At 28.2% G+C, this 19,454-nt stretch overlaps 2 protein-coding genes across 3 annotated transcripts in view; both read right to left on the reverse strand.

The window, feature by feature from the left end:
- Positions 1-16,776, reverse strand: part of LOC107443486 (carbonyl reductase [NADPH] 1) — a 33,840-nt gene extending 17,064 nt beyond the window's left edge. For both annotated transcript variants that reach the window (XM_043042962.2, XM_043042963.2), the window contains exons 1-3: positions 16,557-16,776; positions 16,280-16,361; positions 15,539-15,717 (exon numbers count right to left, since the gene is read on the reverse strand). In XM_043042962.2, coding sequence (XP_042898896.1) covers positions 15,539-15,717; positions 16,280-16,361; positions 16,557-16,577 — 282 coding nt within the window. In that variant the 5' untranslated portion in view covers positions 16,578-16,776. The remainder of the gene's footprint in view (positions 1-15,538; positions 15,718-16,279; positions 16,362-16,556) is intronic.
- LOC139426271 (carbonyl reductase [NADPH] 1-like) lies at positions 4,522-14,131 on the reverse strand. The gene is made up of 5 exons (XM_071184470.1): positions 14,114-14,131; positions 12,646-12,879; positions 9,047-9,110; positions 7,930-8,032; positions 4,522-4,697 (listed from the first exon to the last, which is right to left on the reverse strand). The coding sequence occupies exons 1-5, from the start codon at positions 14,129-14,131 to the stop codon at positions 4,694-4,696; spliced, it is 423 nt and encodes a 140-aa protein (XP_071040571.1). The 3' UTR covers positions 4,522-4,693.
- Positions 16,777-19,454: the final 2,678 nt, after the last annotated feature.

Genomic DNA, 19,454 nt, shown 5'->3' on the forward strand with positions numbered 1-19,454 from the left:
TGGCGGGCCACTATTTAATTCACTCTTTGACTGGCCTGTTCGTCAAAACTCTTGATTTGGTCTGTTCCGGATAAAATTGACACAACAAATGTAATTTTATTTTAATTTTACTTACTGCTAATAGACAAAAACAACATATGATTTTGTTTGATAGAGCATTGAAATCAAATGATCATCAGCTAAACAAATGTTTAAACATAAGAAAAAAATTGTTTAAACCTCCTGTATGACCAAATTTTCCATGTTTCCCCTAAATATGAAATATGTTTAATTTGTAATATTATATTTCGCACACAAAATGAATTTATTTAGTTAGTAAGCTAATGATTTTATTATTTATTGATCATATTTGTTTCTATTTTTAACTCAATGATTTTTTTGCTATTATGCGTTTAAAGTTAATAATTAAGGCTTCTAATTTTTTTAATTAATAAAGCTTTTAAATTTTTAAATCAAAGTCGAAACTTCTTAAAATTGTAAATCGGAACTATATATGAAATTTTGACAGCTTTCTTATTTTAAACATGTGCATTTAAAGAATAAAATATAAATAAATGACTGGATAAAATAAAAAAACTTCGTTGTTGTGTCATCTTTTGAACAATTTGAGTATTAATAAATTATTTAAAAATAAGCACATTTTTAATTTAAAAGGTAAAAAAGTTTTTTGATTTGTTTAAAAGGTATGCTCCATCATTCGATCATGAGACTATTTAATATCTGTTCCTAAGGATCTGAATTCTTTTTTGATTTTACTTAAATATTTTAAAAATTATATATTTAATACTTTCATGTGATATGCTGCAGTTTCAAATACCTAAAAAATGACTGAAATTGTCAATTCAAAAAACAATTAATTAATACACTTTTCAACATAAATTTAAATAACTCCACACGTTTTGTTTTGCTACCTCATTTTATATTATCGCAGTACTTAGAGCAGACAGTATCTTGCGTGTAAAAGAGGCATATAAAAAAACCAATTTAATTTCAGTTAATGCCCTCAATATTATACTTTTAAACTTCTCGCAAAAAATGTAGTAAAAATATAATTGTCGCAAACAAATTAATATTAAGTAAGAACGAAACAAAAATGATATCAAAATATGCTGAATCACTAATGAGACAGGAGGGATGAAAGACATCAAAACCAATTTGATTGAATAGTAAAACTAGAGGGAGTTTCCAAAATACAGAAATCTATCAGGCTTAAATTTTTTTTGTCACAAAATTTATCAGGGGCTATTCGTTAAATTTAATTATGGGTTAAATTTTTTCTCTGATTAAATATTAAACATTAACAAATCTTTATCTTTTAAAACATTTCATTCTATAATAAAAATAATTATTCTATATTTGTATCTAAAACTAATTAATATAAAGCTTTAGTGTGCTCCATAGATATACTGAATGCTCGTTTTGGCTGGATGACCGGGGCTGTTGCTCTTTCACATCCTAGCCACTGTACACCATCAAGAGCAGAACTGATACTTCAAACTCATATCACATTTATTCTCTCTGATATTTTATAGATCTTTCAATAAATCCTTAAAAATATAAGTCGAAAATTTACACAAATAATGATAATTTTTACACTTGCACAAAAAATTAACAAATGTACTTAAAATAATTAAAAAGAATGCAAAAATAATGAAGAAATATTTCAAATATAAACATCAATTGAATAATATGAGCTTACAAAATATTATTATTATTACTTTTTTTTTCCAAACAGTATTAATATAACAGCCCTCATTTGCTCCAGAGTGTAGGGCGTAGAAGAATAAAAAAAATATTAGTATATTTCATATGATTTAAAAATTTGCTTCGATTATAAACTGGGATAGGGAGGTATTAAACAGCTCGGGGTATGCGGGTGCACTCATTTCTATTCTTGTAGCAATTAATTGCTTTTCTATTCTCTATATTGTTCTTTTAGTCAACGCGGCTTATTTTTTACAAGTACATTATTGCTAATTGATTACAATTTATTTTTAGCTAATACATTAGAGAAAGAGAAAATTTACTAATTGAGAATTGTACCAAACTCCGGAATATATAAAACACTTTTCAAAGAATAAGTAAAAATTACAAATATGTAAATAAAATGTAAGGTATTAATTTCTAATTCCTTACTATTTCTAAATTCATAGCATCGAAATATTTATTGAGATATACAAAAGAAAATTAAATGAATTTGGTATACTTAAGTTTAATTGCCTTGTTTATTAAAAATAATTTATCTGTAATATTATTATATAAGTGTAGAAGTCAAAGTGTAAGAAAAGAGCCTTATTTCCACGATTGGATTTGACATTCAATGCTAAGGTCCATTTTTAGTATTTATGTCCAAATAGTTAATGCAGAAGTAGTAGAATACAAAATAACGACAGAGAAAAAATTATGACATTTTTCTCAAAAAAAAGAACAATTTTGGTAACAAAACCAAAATATATGGTATTTAAACCATTCATTTGGTAACTTTTCTGTTCGCATTGCAACAGTTTCTCGAAAATTCTGTTTTTTAAAATTATAGCTCTTAGTACCACACATTTAATAAAAATGCAAAATTGAAAAATAAAATTAACCGAATTAGTGATTATTATGCCATGCTCTAAGGCAGCGGTTCCCAACTATTATTTTGGCTTCCCTCTAAAGAATCCCCACATTACGGTTATTATGTATTAAGGTAATTGCGAACGTTATAACCTAAAAAACAGACTATTTTTAAAGTATTTAATTAGGGGAATTAAGATTTTTCATCTTTTTATTATTAAGAATCTTAAATAAGGTTTTATATCCGACAGTTAAATTTGCAGTCCTTGTGCTACATCTAGTTTAGTTTTGAATTTATTTTTGGTCTATATACAAAAGCTGAAAATGAATAAGATAAGCCGAATTATTGTTTACTTCTGAATGAAGTGCAGATACTTGTTATAAACGCTAAAAATGGTAATTTCTGAAGCATTTTTCTTTCAAAAAAATTTAGTTATTTTATATTAATTTGAAAAGTGCGGTATGAAATACTAATGTAATATTTGATAAATGCTTATTCTTTTCCTAATTTGTTCAACATGTTGTTTTTAGAAACATATTTTAATTTAAAAAATGCCATTTTTATTAAATTGGTATTTTTCTTAAAATAAGTTAATAAAGGAAACCGAAAGTTCAGATACGACATGATTTATAGGTTGGATCTAAATATAATCAGAGATTATAAAAAGTACAAACTCAAAGTTATAAAAGGATTCATCCCCGGTTATAAAAAGTACTAATTCCAGGACGAAACCTCTTTAATTCTCCCCCGAACCCTGAAGTTCCATTGAATACTGTTCAGAACTGTTTCTTTAGGGTATCATGATAAAATTACCAAAATAACTACAAAAAACTATATTTTTATTATGTTAATTTCATGAGAATTCATAACCTAATCATTTCACAAAGAAGTTCTCGTTTGACATTTTATGATGGTGAAGCGGAAGAAGTCATATTACAAGGTGGCGAAAGATTTAAAGTTGAAGTTTACCTTAAAGCAATAGACACATTAATTAGTCAATTAAAATCTCGTTCAACAGCGCATGAACAAATAACTGATTTGTTCGGATTTTGTTCAAATTTGAATTCTTTGAAGACCAAGGAATTAATGCTTCACTGTAATAATTTATGCAGATTTTATACCGATGATGTGAATGAAAAAGAACTAGTGCTAGAATTGGAACATTTCAAGCATTATTTTTTAATATAAGTTAGGACAATTAGGCATAAATGACATGTATAAAATAGTGAAAAGCAATAATCTCGAAGATACATTTCCAAACATTGACATTTCATTTCATTTCGAATTTTTTTGTCGCTCATGATAACTACTTGTAGAAGCGAATGTTCATTTTCCCAACTAAAATTAATAAAAAATGAGTTAAATAGTATGACTCAAGAAAGATTGAGTCATTTGTCAATTATGAGCATTGAATATGAAGTCTTACAGGAAATTGATTTTGATGATGCGGTAGAAGACTTCGCCTCTCAAAAAGCGTGAAAAGTATTATCTTAAATTTTCGATGAAAAATAATGTATATAAGCTTTTATAATTAATTTATATATTTTTTACTCTTAAAATAAAAAAATTTTTTAAAATTATTCAAAATTAAATTTTTTTCTCTAAATTTACTTATAAAGGGCTCCCAAATAATGACAGGCCCAGGGTCCCTGTAAACATAAAAACGGCCCTGAGTGTATATATTTTCATATCCGATTTCGTAACATAATTCCCTTCAAATAATAAATTAGTCATAAACATAATCTACAAAAAACATACTATTGAAATTACCTTCTATTAAATCCCCTCAACAAACAGTTTGTGTTTGTTGACTATACATAACATAAATGACTAGCTAAATATGATTCTAAAATTATTTGTTTGGGCACACATGTAATGTTATATATATATATTTTACTGAAATTAAATTGTAAACTGGTATCTATTATTTAAAAGTTTTAAAATATAAGAATCTGTATACTAACTTATTGCAATAGTTCATTTATTAAAAAAAATAAAAATAATTAAGTACAAATGCATAATTATAATTTCATTTGGCTTGAAGGAAGCATATAATTCTGAAACTGATACGAGATTTTCTGGACATCGATTTTCAACTTTGTATATCCAGTCATTCAAATTTTCCATTTTATGCTTTCATCTGAAATGACATACTGTATGAGATAGTTTACACCAGTAACAAATAGAAAGAGAATACAATTATTAAATATCGTTTACTGTTATAAGACGATTCTGCTATTAACATTAACCTTAGATAACTAAACTTAAATTCTTTTAGCTAATTATTCGACTGACAGACCATTCAACGATTATTTTTATATTTTCTTTATTTATATCAAACAAATTAGCAACATTTTAAGGGACACTTCTCTAAATTTTTTACAATTAAAATATTTATAAGTAACGTTTTCTTCAAAAACGTTAAAGTGTTACAATAACATATAAACTTGCTAAAACAAGTCTGCTTGACTATGTTTATGTATGGCTTACACACACAATTCAATTATTTAGATTTATAATTCAAAGTAACAAGATATGCACAATATGCAACACTTTGGTGGGTTTTACATTAAAAAAAATATTAACAGGTTTTTAGCTGTATTATAGGCTAAAAATAGGTATAGGTTAAAATTTTAGAAATTTAAAATTAGTAGAAAGAAACAAGATTGATTTGTGTCGTACAATTTTGGGCAAAACAAGATTTAGTTAATTATTATTATTTTTTTGAATTATGGTAAGGAGTTTTAGCTTTTTAATTAGTAGATTTAATAATATTTAGGTATTTCAAATCAAATTATGCCGAAGTGAAGTGGTGCAAACCGCGATTGTTCTGGATGGTACAACTTCGCACTTTGTAAAATTCTTTTAATCAATTTATTGAATTTTGATAACTTAATTTTATTATATTCAGATTCTTAAACACTTTGTTCACATAAATTTAGAGTATTTTAAAATGATATTCATTAACATAATGCGTTTGCGAATGTGTTGCACATGAAATGCGCACAATTGTATTCGGTAAAATTTTGCGTACATTTGAAAAATTATGTTGATAATTATCGAAATACAAAATTTCTGATTTTAAGTAAGATCGCATACATTAATTTATTGTATATTTAATAATTATTTTAAACGTTTAGACATTTATTTTGAACATAACCTGTTATTTGAAACAGATAAGTTAATTCCACGTTTGCTCAGGCAGAAAAAAATTGTGCGTCGCTTCTGATGGCATGGCCTTTCCAAGGAAAAACTTTACTTTTGTAGTTAAATTTTATTGCTGCGGCACATCTCTGCAAAATTATGGTAATGCAAATCAATATCTACCTTTATTGGAAGTAAGTTTTACTTTTTTCCCCTTACAACCCTGTTTTTTTCTCTGTTAATACATTCAATGATTATTATATTTCGTAAAAAAAGAAGAGTTTAAATTTAATTTTCATAATCACTTTATACAATATTATAATTATTAGTATTACAATACCCAAATAAACACAGAAAATTTTAAAAGGATATATACAACTCACATTTATATAAATCAATTTTTAAACTATTCTATAACAACTATCATAGTGGTCACCACCCACGTTGTTAGCCACCACAGGATTCAGCCACATTCTAAATTGGGTGACTCATCACCAGAGGAGTAATTAGGCTTTACAGTGCCTGGGGATAAATTTTTGTGGCCCATTGCATTATGATGTGAGAGTTTAAAATGAGATTTTTCCACTTTTGACAGAAATCTTTTTTTAAAACAACGTAACTTGATAATTAAATGTTGAGTCAGTTTCAAATTTAATAATTTAAGTTACTCGTGCAGTTTTTATTCCACTTCGGTGCTTTTGATTATGCCAATTGTGTTTTATTAAACAATAACTGCTTATTCTAGAGGCATTTTTCATTCAATATATTGCCAATTTGATATAAATAATTAAAAAATGAAAAAAAAAAACTTCCATTAAAGCAAACTACAATGATAGTAATAGACATCCTATTCAATTTATCAGTAAACTGGATAAAAATTTATAAAAGTTATTGCGCCTTTAATTTTTAAACGAAACTGCTGATAGTTAAAAAATAGAAACCAGTTTATTCTGGAATTTATTTTCAATTATTTTTCTTAAATTTTGCACCCGGGGACAGACGCCCCCTTTTGCTCCCACTAGCTAAGCTTGAAGTTCTACAATACACATTCATAAACTATATTTAAGTTTGTGCTAGATTATTCCATTTATGGATTTTTTGAAAAGCTATTAGATTCTGCTATTTACAACGGAGAGGAAGAATAGATAGAAAAGTTAAGGTACTTTTCTGTCCCAATCAAATAACCTTATTTTTATGAATATAATTTATAAAAAATTTTAAATTTTAATCCTAAGTATTATAAAAATGAAGTAAAAATACCCTTTAAAATACATCACTGTCCAAAACTATTAAAGCATATACAATGACAATATGCATGATTATTTACTGTGTATTTTCACTGAAATTAACAAAGGAAATTAACTCCTTCATAAGATTTTAAGATACATGAAGAGTCTTACAGTAACAGGGTATTAAGCTCAGTGATGCAATTGGTTGTTTTGAAAAATTTTATAGCTATTTTGAGAAGCTGGAACTCACATAATTATCCTAAATACTTTTTTTTCATTTACTTGTTTATTTATTTTATTTTGAAGTAACTGTGAGTTCAGTTATGATGCTTTGAAGAATAAGTTGGATGATTTTTGTGTCAATTGAAACGTCAGGGCAACTTTGAACATCAATCACAATGTTAAAAGCAACAGTGAGTCCAGTTATGATGCTTTGAAGAATAAGTTGGGCAATTTTTGTGTCAATTGATATGCCAGGGCAACTTTGAACATCAATCCCAATATTAAAAGCCCACCTCAAGAACAAACTATTAAATATTTAATTCTAAACAGAAAAAAATAGATCTTGAAATTGTACTAAAGAATAAATTTTTGGTTGTTTGTCAGTTTCAAAACATAAACTGTTACATTTAAGTCATGGCATCAACAAAGTTCAACACAATACAATAATTTGCAGTTAAGATGCCTTTTACCATCCAATCAAACTCAGCTATAGTAGGGGTGGAGACAAAGGTAGAAATTCGAATTTTTTTTAAATCGCTTTTTGTTTAAATTTCACAGACAGATTGATGTTGAATATCTTCTCTACTCAACATGCAAAATTCTAGGCCACCACCAATCAGGATTTCAGAAATATAGTATGTGGTATTTCAGATTACCTATATTTTTTTTTGGACAAAATTAAACCAATAAAACTTAAGCAGAAATTTCAATTCTGAAGCAATGCAGAAATTAAGCAGCAAATTAAAATAAAACTTTAAGAATTAACTTTTATCTTACTTAGGAAACCATGGATTAATTTTTTTGTCTTCAAAGATAAACTCTCCTCGAGGAGATTCCACACCAGGTGGTAATAGAGCACAATATACAGAAGATTCAGCACCTAGTAGGTCAGTAAAACATACATAAATTTTTTTATTTTCTTCTAATTTGGGAACTAGAATAATAAGTGTGATTGTAAAATGACAGACCAGGTAAAATTAATTACCAAAATAGAAAAAAAATAATATTGTAAAATTTAAACCCTGACTAATTAAGTATCTTAAAAGAACATTTTATTCTACCCAATAAATATTGAGTAATAAGCATAATACTAAAATAATAATTGATTTCATAAAAATTAACTGAAATTAAATTTTGTAACAGTAATCAAGTTATTAGTGCGATAGCAGCAATAATTACTTTGTTAATTAAAACATGAAAACGATTTCAGACAGATCAGCACAACCAAAACATAAAAAATAACTCACCTTGAAATTATTAGCTAATCATAATAGCTGTCAAAACAACAATTAATCATTAATCCTAATCGTAACATCTTTGAGAGCTGGTCCCCAAAAGAAAAATATTATGAACATCTACAACACATCGAACTCGTACAATTTGCGCCATTGCGAAAAAACAAAAACAAAGTAAAGTTTCGAAAAGAAACTTACTACTGCGCAGACTCCTACAAAAAATTTTGCTGACATCTCTGAATTAGAATGAAAACAAAATAAATGATAATAAATGAATTAATGTTGCCATCTTTTAAAAGTTACAATTAAGTTTAAAACACTAAATTCAAATAGAAAATTAAATATTAACGAAGGATAAATTTTTAAAACTAAACAAGTACGATGCAATAATACAAGTACAACAAGACTGTATTATAAATAAATTAATTTTACAACAAAAAATTTACGCATTTAAAAAAAAAATTAAGTACACAAAGAAAGAGAGAAACTTATTTTAACTTACTTTAATTTACTAATATTTTCAATAAACTGAAGTAAAATAAATTACTCAAAGTGAAGAGAAGAAAAATATTAAACTTTTTTTAGTTGTATTTTACTATTAAAAATAGTAAAAACGCATTAGAAAAAAAAATTAAAAACAATGAAGGAAATAAGTTTACCTTGATCGGGCGTTAAATCACCTTTGTGATAAGTCATATCTGTATCAACATACCCAGGATGAACCTACAAAATTATTAAATATTTTCTAAGAATATCAAAAAATTTACAAAGAATTATTAAAAACTTACAAGAAGTTAACCAAGATTTTTTTATAAATTGATAGAATATTTTTTAAAAATAAGTGAAACAGAATCCACATGTTAATATAAATAACTTACTTAATGCATGATATATTTTTGTTCTTAAAATGTCATACTTAATGTTAACAGTTGTATTTTACTATATAGATTATTAAACAAAACAAACTATATAGTTTCATTATTTATTAATCTGAACTAATCAGAAATACTGCTATTCAAATTACCAAAAATTCAGCTATTCTAAAATATATTAAAACATAATATATTTTTTTTAGTTTAATATCTAAAAGTTAAGAAATTATTATTACAAGAAATAAATTGAAATTTTTTAAAACATATTTACAATAATTTATAACACATTTATAAATTGTTATAAATATGATTTTTAACATAAAGTAAATTATCCATGGTTATAAATTATATGCGATGCATAGTCATTACATGCAAAAATAAGTAACAATTTAAAATAAAATCTTACCAACTCTTCACCTATTTTCAATATTATATTTCCAAATTGATATAAAGCATTGTATTTCTCAATCTATTGCTATTAATTTCCTTATGAGTTTTGCGAGTTATCATGCCTATTAAATTATGTTTTCGTTTTAAGTATTATTATGATAAATTAACACATATTTATGCAATTTTTAAAATACACATTTGAAGATTTCTGTATTAAATGTGAAATTTATACACAAATTTTAACTAATTAAGTGATTACACTACGTAATCTTTTTTCAATTAACATGACATGAGTAGTATGATGGGAATAATTTTAAAAGAAAAAACTCATCTGCAATTGTGTATTTTTAAGTTTTACACAGCTTATTGCAACACAAATCTGCACGTTCAAGCTCTCAGATTAGCTGTAATCAAAATAAAGGATTCTCGTGTACTAGAAAGAAAATTAATCCTTAAAAAGTACTTAGATGATGCAATCGAAGATTCTAAAACTACTGTGGGGGGAGCAGTTATCGACAATGCCAACCTTCTTCTATCAAAAGGTACCTCTTGATTGAATGAAGTTAGCATTTCTTATATACAAGCGAATTGATGTTTAATAATCGTAGTGGTAGTTATGCCACAATACTCCACCGCCAGAATTTTATCAGGGATAGAATTGGATGAACGGATACCACTAGTTGCTGTACTTGTGAAAGACCGGGAGAGCAGGATAAAGATCACCTGGTTTTTGATTGCTGAATGTGAGAGGTGTATTAACTTCATGGTAGTAGTCGCTCCTGTGTTGCCTTTAGCAGTCGAGTGTATGCAGGCTGACATTGTGTGTAATAGAGACGAGACTGAGCAGCAACAGCGTGAGGAAGTGGATAATGTTGTAGTCACAAGTAGCAAGTATACTGTTCAATGTGGACCATCCAATGAAGTAGGCGTTACCAGATCGAAGTGGGCGTTACTGTCAAGATAGGCCTGATCGTATCACACCCGTAAGTCACCAATGTGTGGGGGGGGGGAGTTATCGACAATGCCAACCTTCATCTATCAAAAGGTACCTCGTGATTGAATCAAGTTAGCATGTCTTATATACCAGTGAATTGATGTTTAATTTTCGTAGTGGTAGTTACGCCACAATACTCCCCCACCAGAATTTTATCAGGGATAGAATTGGATGAACGGATACCACTAGTTGCTGTACTTGTGAAAGACTGGGAGAGCAGCATAAAGATCACCGGGTTTTTGAGTGCTGAATGTGAGAGGTGTATTAACTTCACGGTAGTAGTCGCTCCTGTGTTGCCTTTAGCAGTAGAGTGTATGCAGGCTGACGCTGTGTATAATCGAGACGAGGCTGAGCAGCAACAGCGTGAGGAGGTGGATAATGTTGCAGTCACAAGTAGCAAGTCAACTGTTCAATGTGGACCATCCAATGAAGTAGGCGCTACCAGATAGAAATGGGCGTTACTGTCAAGAAAGGCATGATCATATCACATCCGTAAGTCACCAATGTGGGGGGAGGAGTTATCGACAATGCCAACCTTCTTCTATTAAAAGGTACCTCTTGATTGAATCAAGTAAGCATGTCTTATGTACCAGCGAATTGATGTTTAATAATCGTAGTGGTAGTTACACCTCAGTAACTTCCATGAAATTGAAGAATTGATAAGAATAACTTGAAAAGTAAAGTATTGATAAGGATTACTTTAAAAGTATTGCTAAGAATAACTATAAAGTATCTTCAATTAAAAGATGGGTTCTGCACCTTAAAAAAAAATCTAAAATTTGATTTATACATTGTTCAGAAAAATAAAATCGGTTTGGACTACCTTGCATTCATGAATAATCGGATTCTACAGCATATACCTTTCTAACCGCAGCAGAGAGTTTCAGAAGACAGAATACTACCTAAGAAAATACAATTTAAAATGTTTCCTTTAACAAGTGGATTTGAAACGATTCCCAGAAAGAGTAATGGATTTGTTCACTGCTTACAGATACTAGATTTGTACATTCTTCTGAGCTTGTAGTGGATTCAAATATAATTCTACAGCATATGCTTTTCTAACCGCAGCAGAAAGTTTCAGAAGACAGAATACTCACTAGGAAAATACAATTTTAAATGCTCCCTTTAACAAGTGGATTTGAAACGATTCCCAGAAAGAACAGTGGATTTGTTCATTGCTTACAGACACAGAATTTGTACATTGTTCTGATCTTGTAGTGGATTAAAATAGAATTCTCAATCAGCTGCATTTACCATTGTAATCCCAAATAATTTTAAGAGATGAAATTTCAGTTAAAGACATAGTNGCTTACAGACACAGAATTTGTACATTGTTCTGATCTTGTAGTGGATTAAAATAGAATTCTCAATCAGCTGCATTTACCATTGTAATCCCAAATAATTTTAAGAGATGAAAGCTCTGTTAAAGACATAGTGTGACTTAATGAATTTGACATAGTGCAACTAAAAGACTTTTATGGTTCTTTCACACCCACAATGTAATTGTAAACCATAAAACACCACTTAAGTTGATAATTAAATACCAGTTAGGAGTAAAATTATCTTTTAGAAAATTTTTTGTTTCTGCAGTTATGTTTAAAAGTATAAAGTTGCCAAGACAAATATCAATGCATTATTATCGTAGAATACTATACAGGTTATCAACTGTCAAAATAACTTTTTTTAAAAAAATTTAATAAATTAATAAGAATAGCAAGAATAACGCCTATTTTTTTTTAAAAAATCAAGTAGTATAATAATTTTATCACCAAGTGCACTAATATCTGATTACCAAAAATAAATAAATAAAAAATACAAACATTTTTAGAATTTTATAAACATGAAAATTAAAAACAAAAAGTCATAACATACTTTTGAAAGCATTTTTAAATGAAATATAATATATTGAAATGAATATAATGAAATATAATGCACTAAAATAATAGTATTTTAATGCATTATACTTAGCATTTTTAAATGAAACTTTTTCACGTAAACTTACAGCATTAATTACAATATCCATATCAGGATCCTGACTGAATTTGTGATGCTGTATAAATGTAACAGCAGTCACACCATTTTTGGATACTGCATATGCAGATTCTCCCCAACCTTTCTGGACACTTTTCCCAGCTTTAGCAGCTCTATAATATATGAAAATAGCACATATTAATAAGAGTATATCACAATCATTGTCTATAAAAGCATATTTTTCAACCAATCTTACAATTACTTTCTAAATAAATATATAGTTGAATTCCTTAAAACAGGAGCAAAAACATAGGGATAGAGTCAATTTGCTAGTAAAATCAGAGTGCTTGTTAAACCAGAGTATACTAAAATTATTTAAAAATATATCATAATAAAAATTAACTCAAGAAAATGTAGTTACTTTTTCTGAGAAAAAAAAAATTTTTTTTTCCAGAAAAAAATTGGAAACAAAAATTAATGAAAAAAAAAAAATTTATGAAATGAACATTGATTTGAACTTGACTAAAATAGGATTAGTAGTTTCACGCAGTACACAAAACTTTAAGGGTTTTTTATTTTTGTTATTATTATTAATAGAATGAATAGAAATACAGATTTAAAAAAAAAGAAATCGAAATTGATTGTTTAAAAAACAAGTCATTCTTTACTTTAATATTACACACTAGCTTTTATTATAGGAAAAAAGTTTATATGCTACAAATCCACAATTAAATAGATCTTCAAACTACACAACAACCTTTGGTAAATATCAAATAAGTAGATGCAAAAGAAAAATGAAGAACAAAATTATCTTGAATTATGCAATTTTGCATTCTGAAACTTAATAATTTTATATAATAAATAAATTGCAAATTTTGAAATTTTAAATAAATATACTTTAACTTTTATGACGGGGGAAATAAGATACAGTAAAAAAAGTCATAATAATAATAAATAAATAAATAAATCTTACTCANTATTTTTCACTGTCAACGAACATCCGGTTCACATTGAGAATTTACACATCTTTTGTGCTCAACTTTTATAACATTTGTATTTATACAAGACTCTAAGGACTAAGGGGCCTATAGTTCTCTCCTTATTCAAAAACTAGCTGCTTTCATTCATATTATGTAGTATATATTTTAAATCTAATTTCGATATTCAATATATATAGATAAAAAAAATCATAAGTGAAGCGAAGTGTGTGGTCATATTTTTCGCAAATTTAACCTCTCCTCCACAAAGAAATTTCGAAAAATGATAATGATACTTAAACACAGCTCCTTTTTCTTAATTTAGTGAATAAAAAAAAATTATTTGACGTAAATTTTTGAAATAAATTTTTGGAACACAATCTTTACGTAATTTGATGACTTCTTTTCCAGTTACAATGAGAATATAATTAAAAATATAGTATAAGCAAATATTTTATGTTGTATAAACAAAAACATGCACAACATAGATTTTTTTTTCACATCAAAAATCACATTTTTTACATCATCAAACCATTGCATCAAAATTTTGTAAATCAAAAATTTTTTTTTCATGAAAATACCAAATTGCCGGAGTATTTAACTTGCTACAACTGCGAAAAATATTCTGTAAACATGAATCGTAGCAGTATGTTATGGAATCATTGTAATGGATAAATAGAGCTTTTATCGCATAGAAATTCACTACCTAATTTCATTATAAGACCAAAAAATTTTGATACAAAACATCTTTCGTTTTTTTTTTCTTTTATTATGTGAAATTTCGTACTTAGAAATGGTTGTTATCTACTCTTAAAATGAAAGCTCAAAATAATAAATTTATTATCAATGTTTCAAAAAAAAAAAATGTACTGCGAACATTTAGTTAGGCTTTGTGGTGCCCCCCTATCCTCTGGTGCCCTAAGCACGTGCTTAGTGTGCTTAATGGTTAATCCGGCCTTGAGTGTCAGACATTTCAGTTTTTTAATTAAGAGTTCATTAAGCTATAAACTAATTCTACTCTCTATTGTTATTCCAACAAGTGGGACAATAGACTAATTCCAATGAATTTAAAGTTTGTCAGTTTTATGTCTCCATTCATAAGCTGATAAAAAGCTATTCCTTTACATTTTATGTAAATATAAATTAATATATTCAGTAAACAGAATTTAATCAGACGCTACCTTTAAGTTAACTTTTTAAAACTAATTTGGAGTTGATATTCAGACTATAAGATCCTATACACAAATAAATTTTTTCCTCCCATTTATTTTGCATTTTAAAAATATTCCCATTAAAAAAATAAATACCAGATTTAAAATGCAACTAACAAGCTTTTTCTTAACAGTAAAATTTTGAAAAACTTTAGAAGAGTGACAATACTGAAGTATTTAAACAAATTTTATAATCAGGAATATGTTACAACTTATAAAAACAATATTAAAATCAATTGTGAAATAATACAAAAGGTACCAAAATAAAAAGTTAATTAGGAAAAAAATGTAATTTTTGGCTTTCATAACGAAAAAATAAACATAGATTTAATTTTAAGCCGACACAATTGTAAAAAAAAAGAAATTATAAAATTGATTATCATCAAATAAAAATGCTATTGAAAAATACAAAAATAATGCACTGATAGTCCAATATTCTGCAAAATTAAATAACACTTTAACTGGCCATATTGTATTATGGCTAATACAAAGAATTTCATCAGAATTATTATTTATAAACCATAATTTATACTTAAATTGAGTAATTGACTTAAGACAAAAATACATGTTTTGTTTGCACATTAAAATGTCTTTTACTTTAGAAAATAGATGTTTATGTACTAAACAAAATTTATGTAACATGACCAAGTCTTAGAACAGATTTCAATCAAAACAGAGCAATTATATGCAATTGCTCTGTTTTGATTGAAATTTGTTCTAAGAAATCTGTTCTGACCTTATATGCAATTGCTGCATTGTTTACTAGAACATCTAAACCACCATAATGATCCTTTAAATATGAGGCTAGCGTTTTGATTGTTTCTTTCTTTGTGATGTCTAAAATATGAAATTTGGGATGGAGACCCTCTTTTTCAAGATCTTTTACAGCTGCCAAGCCTCTGGATTCATCACGAGCTAAAATAATATAATATATAAATTCAGAAATATAACTAAATTCTATAAGCAGTTTGTGATAACACAACTAACTACTTCATTAACACATTTTTTTTCTCTCCAGTAATCATTGTTATGATGTAAAATGCTTAAAGAAATATCCAACAGTATAAAAAGCGGTTAGAAGACTATTTTAAAAGTGTTTTACTTACAAAGAATGTTTATGCACCCATAATATTTATATACTTCTTGTATCAACTGTAGCCAGTGTAAAACAGAACAATGGAAAAAAATTTTGAATGTTTTGGCTCTTAAGAATATAACTGAAGCAAAGTTTTATATATGGTCAAAATTTTTATCTAAAGATAAAGATTTTATTTTATTAAATATAGGAATACCCTATGTCTTTAATAATTGAATAAAATTATTAATAAAGGGTACAAAAAAGTCATTAGTTTGGGAAACACTGGATTATATTAATACCATATGACTTTAATAATCCCCCAAATTGAATAAAACAATAAAATGCAGTGTTATGAATACCACTTGTAAATAACGAAAATAAACAAATAAAAATGTTTACCAGTGAGAATAACATCACCATCAAATTTAGAACACAAAGCTCGTACAATAGCCTTTCCAATACCTTTATTACCTCCAGTCACCTGAAAATTAAGACAATACTATAAATAAAATTAAAAGAAAAGAATATACAAAACTAAAGGGGGGAAATTGAAGAAATTTTTTGAAGGAATAAGGAAACAAATTTCAGATAGTAATTACAAAAAAAAAATAATTGTTAATAAATATTACTTCTTCGCAGAAATATAAAGAGATAAAAACAAAGAAATTATGCGTACAACAGCAACTCTTCGGGCCATTTTCTCTGAAATTTAATTCAAAATTCACACCACAAAATTCAGTCAAAAAATTTAGCAGACAGACTGCCTTCAGACCAAAGTCCACCGGTCGTACAGTAGAAAAAGTTTAAAAGGCGTAACTTTTCTTCATTACTAAACTACAATTATATTTCAAAACTGAAAAATTCGAACGAACGGAATGATTGAAAAACGGGATATCGAAAACAATCAGCGTGTTGAGTGCGCTTGTAACCTTCATTCTTTAAGAGTTACGTTAGGTTTTACTAATGCAATACAGTCAAGGACATCTTATTATCTGAAGAAGATTACATATATCTGTTTAATTAAATAGTGCCTACAGCTACGATTATTCAATTCTAATTCACTAATATATAAGACATGTCTCCCTACTGTCACCAGCAGTCATTAAGCTCGTGGATGATCACTTTGATCAGCTAGCGAAGAGACTGAGGATGCGCTATTGGCGACGGTCTGGGAAACATCCCTGAGGATGATCCGAAGACATGCCATCACAATTTTGATCCTCTGCAGAGGGGATGGCACCCCTGCTTCGGTAGTCCGACGACCTGCACGCGAAGTCGAGCACTTTACGGTAGAACAGTTTAACGAGAACCAACGCAGCTCACCCTCGGCCCCTACGCAGACTCATCCAAGTGGTCACATACCCGCAACCAGTGATGCTTGACTTCGGTGATCTGCTGGGAACCGTGTCTTAATGATCAGTCCACTGCCGGACAGCTAGCGAAGAGACTGAGGATGCGTGGTATCGGTCCTCGTAAAATTATTCCTTAATAATATGCTTTATTTCCTGCGCAGGTAATCGGGGTAAGGGCTAGCACAGCTGACAAGCCATCTCCTACGCAAGTAATCGAAATTGTAATGGAGTGTCTTTGGATCATTCTCAGGAATGTTTCCCAGATTGTCACCGGTTACCCATTGTGCAACTCTAAAGCGACGTAAATAAAGTTCTATTACTTTCAGTGATTATTTATTTCTTTGTGGATGGTGTCATCCAGTGCTGGATAACCATTAGGCCAGACTAGGCCATGACCTGGGGCTCCCTTAAAATGGATTTTTTGAAGAAAAAAAAAAAAAATTAAGAACAATGATTTTTTTTAAAAATCAATTTCATATATATATTATTAAAATACAAATTTTTTTTTACATAATGTTAATCATATTTATTTATTACTTATTTTAGTTATTATTTATAAGTATTATTATATAAATAAAAATATACGAGAAAAAAAATCTAAGGGCCCCGCGTACGCTTACTTTGTCCTGCTGTCATCTTATTTTTGTCCAGGTGCAATATTGTTTAAACCATTCATTATTGATTAAACAATTTTTTTTCTTTCTAAATTTTCCCAGAGACCTATGAATTCTTATAAAAGTGTAAAATAATTTGAATTTTAGGTAAATCCTCTTTTACCTCAAGATTCTCTTTCATTTACTGTCACATTAAACAAACGTTTTTTAAGAGCAAAGCAATATTTCTAAGAATATGTCGTGCATTTATTTTTCTAAAAAATTTAAGATAAACTGACTAAAAATCAATGTTAGCTTAGAATAGTATCAAATGTATATTGATTATACACTATCGGATCAAAAGTATCCGGACACCCATTGGTATGGACTCAGAGCATCCCGAGGCACATATTAATATGACGTTGGTCCCTCTTTTGCATCGATGATAGCCTGCACACGTCTCTGAAGACTTTCCACCAGTTTTTGATAGGTGGCCTGTGGCCATAGAAATTGACCTCCATCACAACTGGAGTGAGGATGGCTGTCCACGTCTCTGCGCTCTAATTTCTCCCAGAGGTGTTATATGGGATTTAGATCGGGGCTCTAAGAAGACCAGTCCAGTTTTTGAACCCCTATTTCGTCAAACCATGACTGTGCAAGCCTTGATGAGTGAATGGAATATTCTGCTGGAAGAGAAATGGGTCTTCCCCGAAATATTGACAAAGAGTTGAGAGTGCTGCATTGTCCACATACATCTCCGAGTTCATGTTTCCAACCACAGGAACAAAAGGACATAGTCCAAACCACGAGAAACACCCCCACTCCATTATGGTTCCACCACCATAACAACCAGGTGTCCGGATACTTTTGCTCAGATGGTGTATTATCCCTTTACAACAGGCGGGAATAGTAAGATTAAAGGATAACTAAAAAAAGTTCCGTTTTTAGCATAGTAGTATTTGAATTTAAGCAAATTCAATTCATTTTAAATCAAGTTTTAATTTATAATTTCTTAATACATAACTTTGAAATTTATCTTTATAGTTTAACAGTATATTTTAAATTCATTTTTAGATGTTTTTAATTTATTAATAAAACTGCCTATTCCTTCAATAACTTAAAAATTATAGTTAATTACTACTTAGAAAAATTAAACTTTTATGCCTGAAATAATTTACCATTACAATAATCAATGAAAGTAATCTAACAAATTTCTTACAATTCAAGTACTGTGTAAATTACTTCTGGTGTAAAATGAGCAAAACATGGGTTATAAATATTTCTAATGATAAATATTTCTAATCCTTAAAAAAAATTTTATTTCTGGAAATTAAATATTTCATTTTCAGTAAAAACACACAATTGACATGAAATAATGTAGTAATTATTAGATATTTTCTATTTGCTTTTCATGTTTTCTATGCTTATCAGACATAATATAGTTATCAGAATATAATATAGTTACGTGAATTAAGTAAAATAATTATAAAAATCAGATACAGATTCCAGGTGAAATTTCCCTGGCTATTGTAAGTTTACCAAATTTATATGACAAAATGCTGAGAATTTCTACAATATTTTTTTAAATTTGCAAATTAGTAAAATATTAACTTAACTTTAAGTATACTA

This window comes from Parasteatoda tepidariorum, chromosome 8 (assembly GCF_043381705.1).
Source record: "Parasteatoda tepidariorum isolate YZ-2023 chromosome 8, CAS_Ptep_4.0, whole genome shotgun sequence".
Taxonomy (NCBI): Eukaryota; Metazoa; Arthropoda; class Arachnida; order Araneae; family Theridiidae; genus Parasteatoda; species Parasteatoda tepidariorum.

Coding starts and splice junctions, on each gene's coding strand:
- LOC139426271 (XM_071184470.1), bottom strand. Junction 9,111..12,645: donor TGGATATTGTAATTAATGCT/GTAAGTTTACGT, acceptor ATAATTTTGTAG/GTTCATCCTGGGTATGTTGA. Junction 8,033..9,046: donor TGATTTAACGCCCGATCAAG/GTAAACTTATTT, acceptor CTGACCTACTAG/GTGCTGAATCTTCTGTATAT.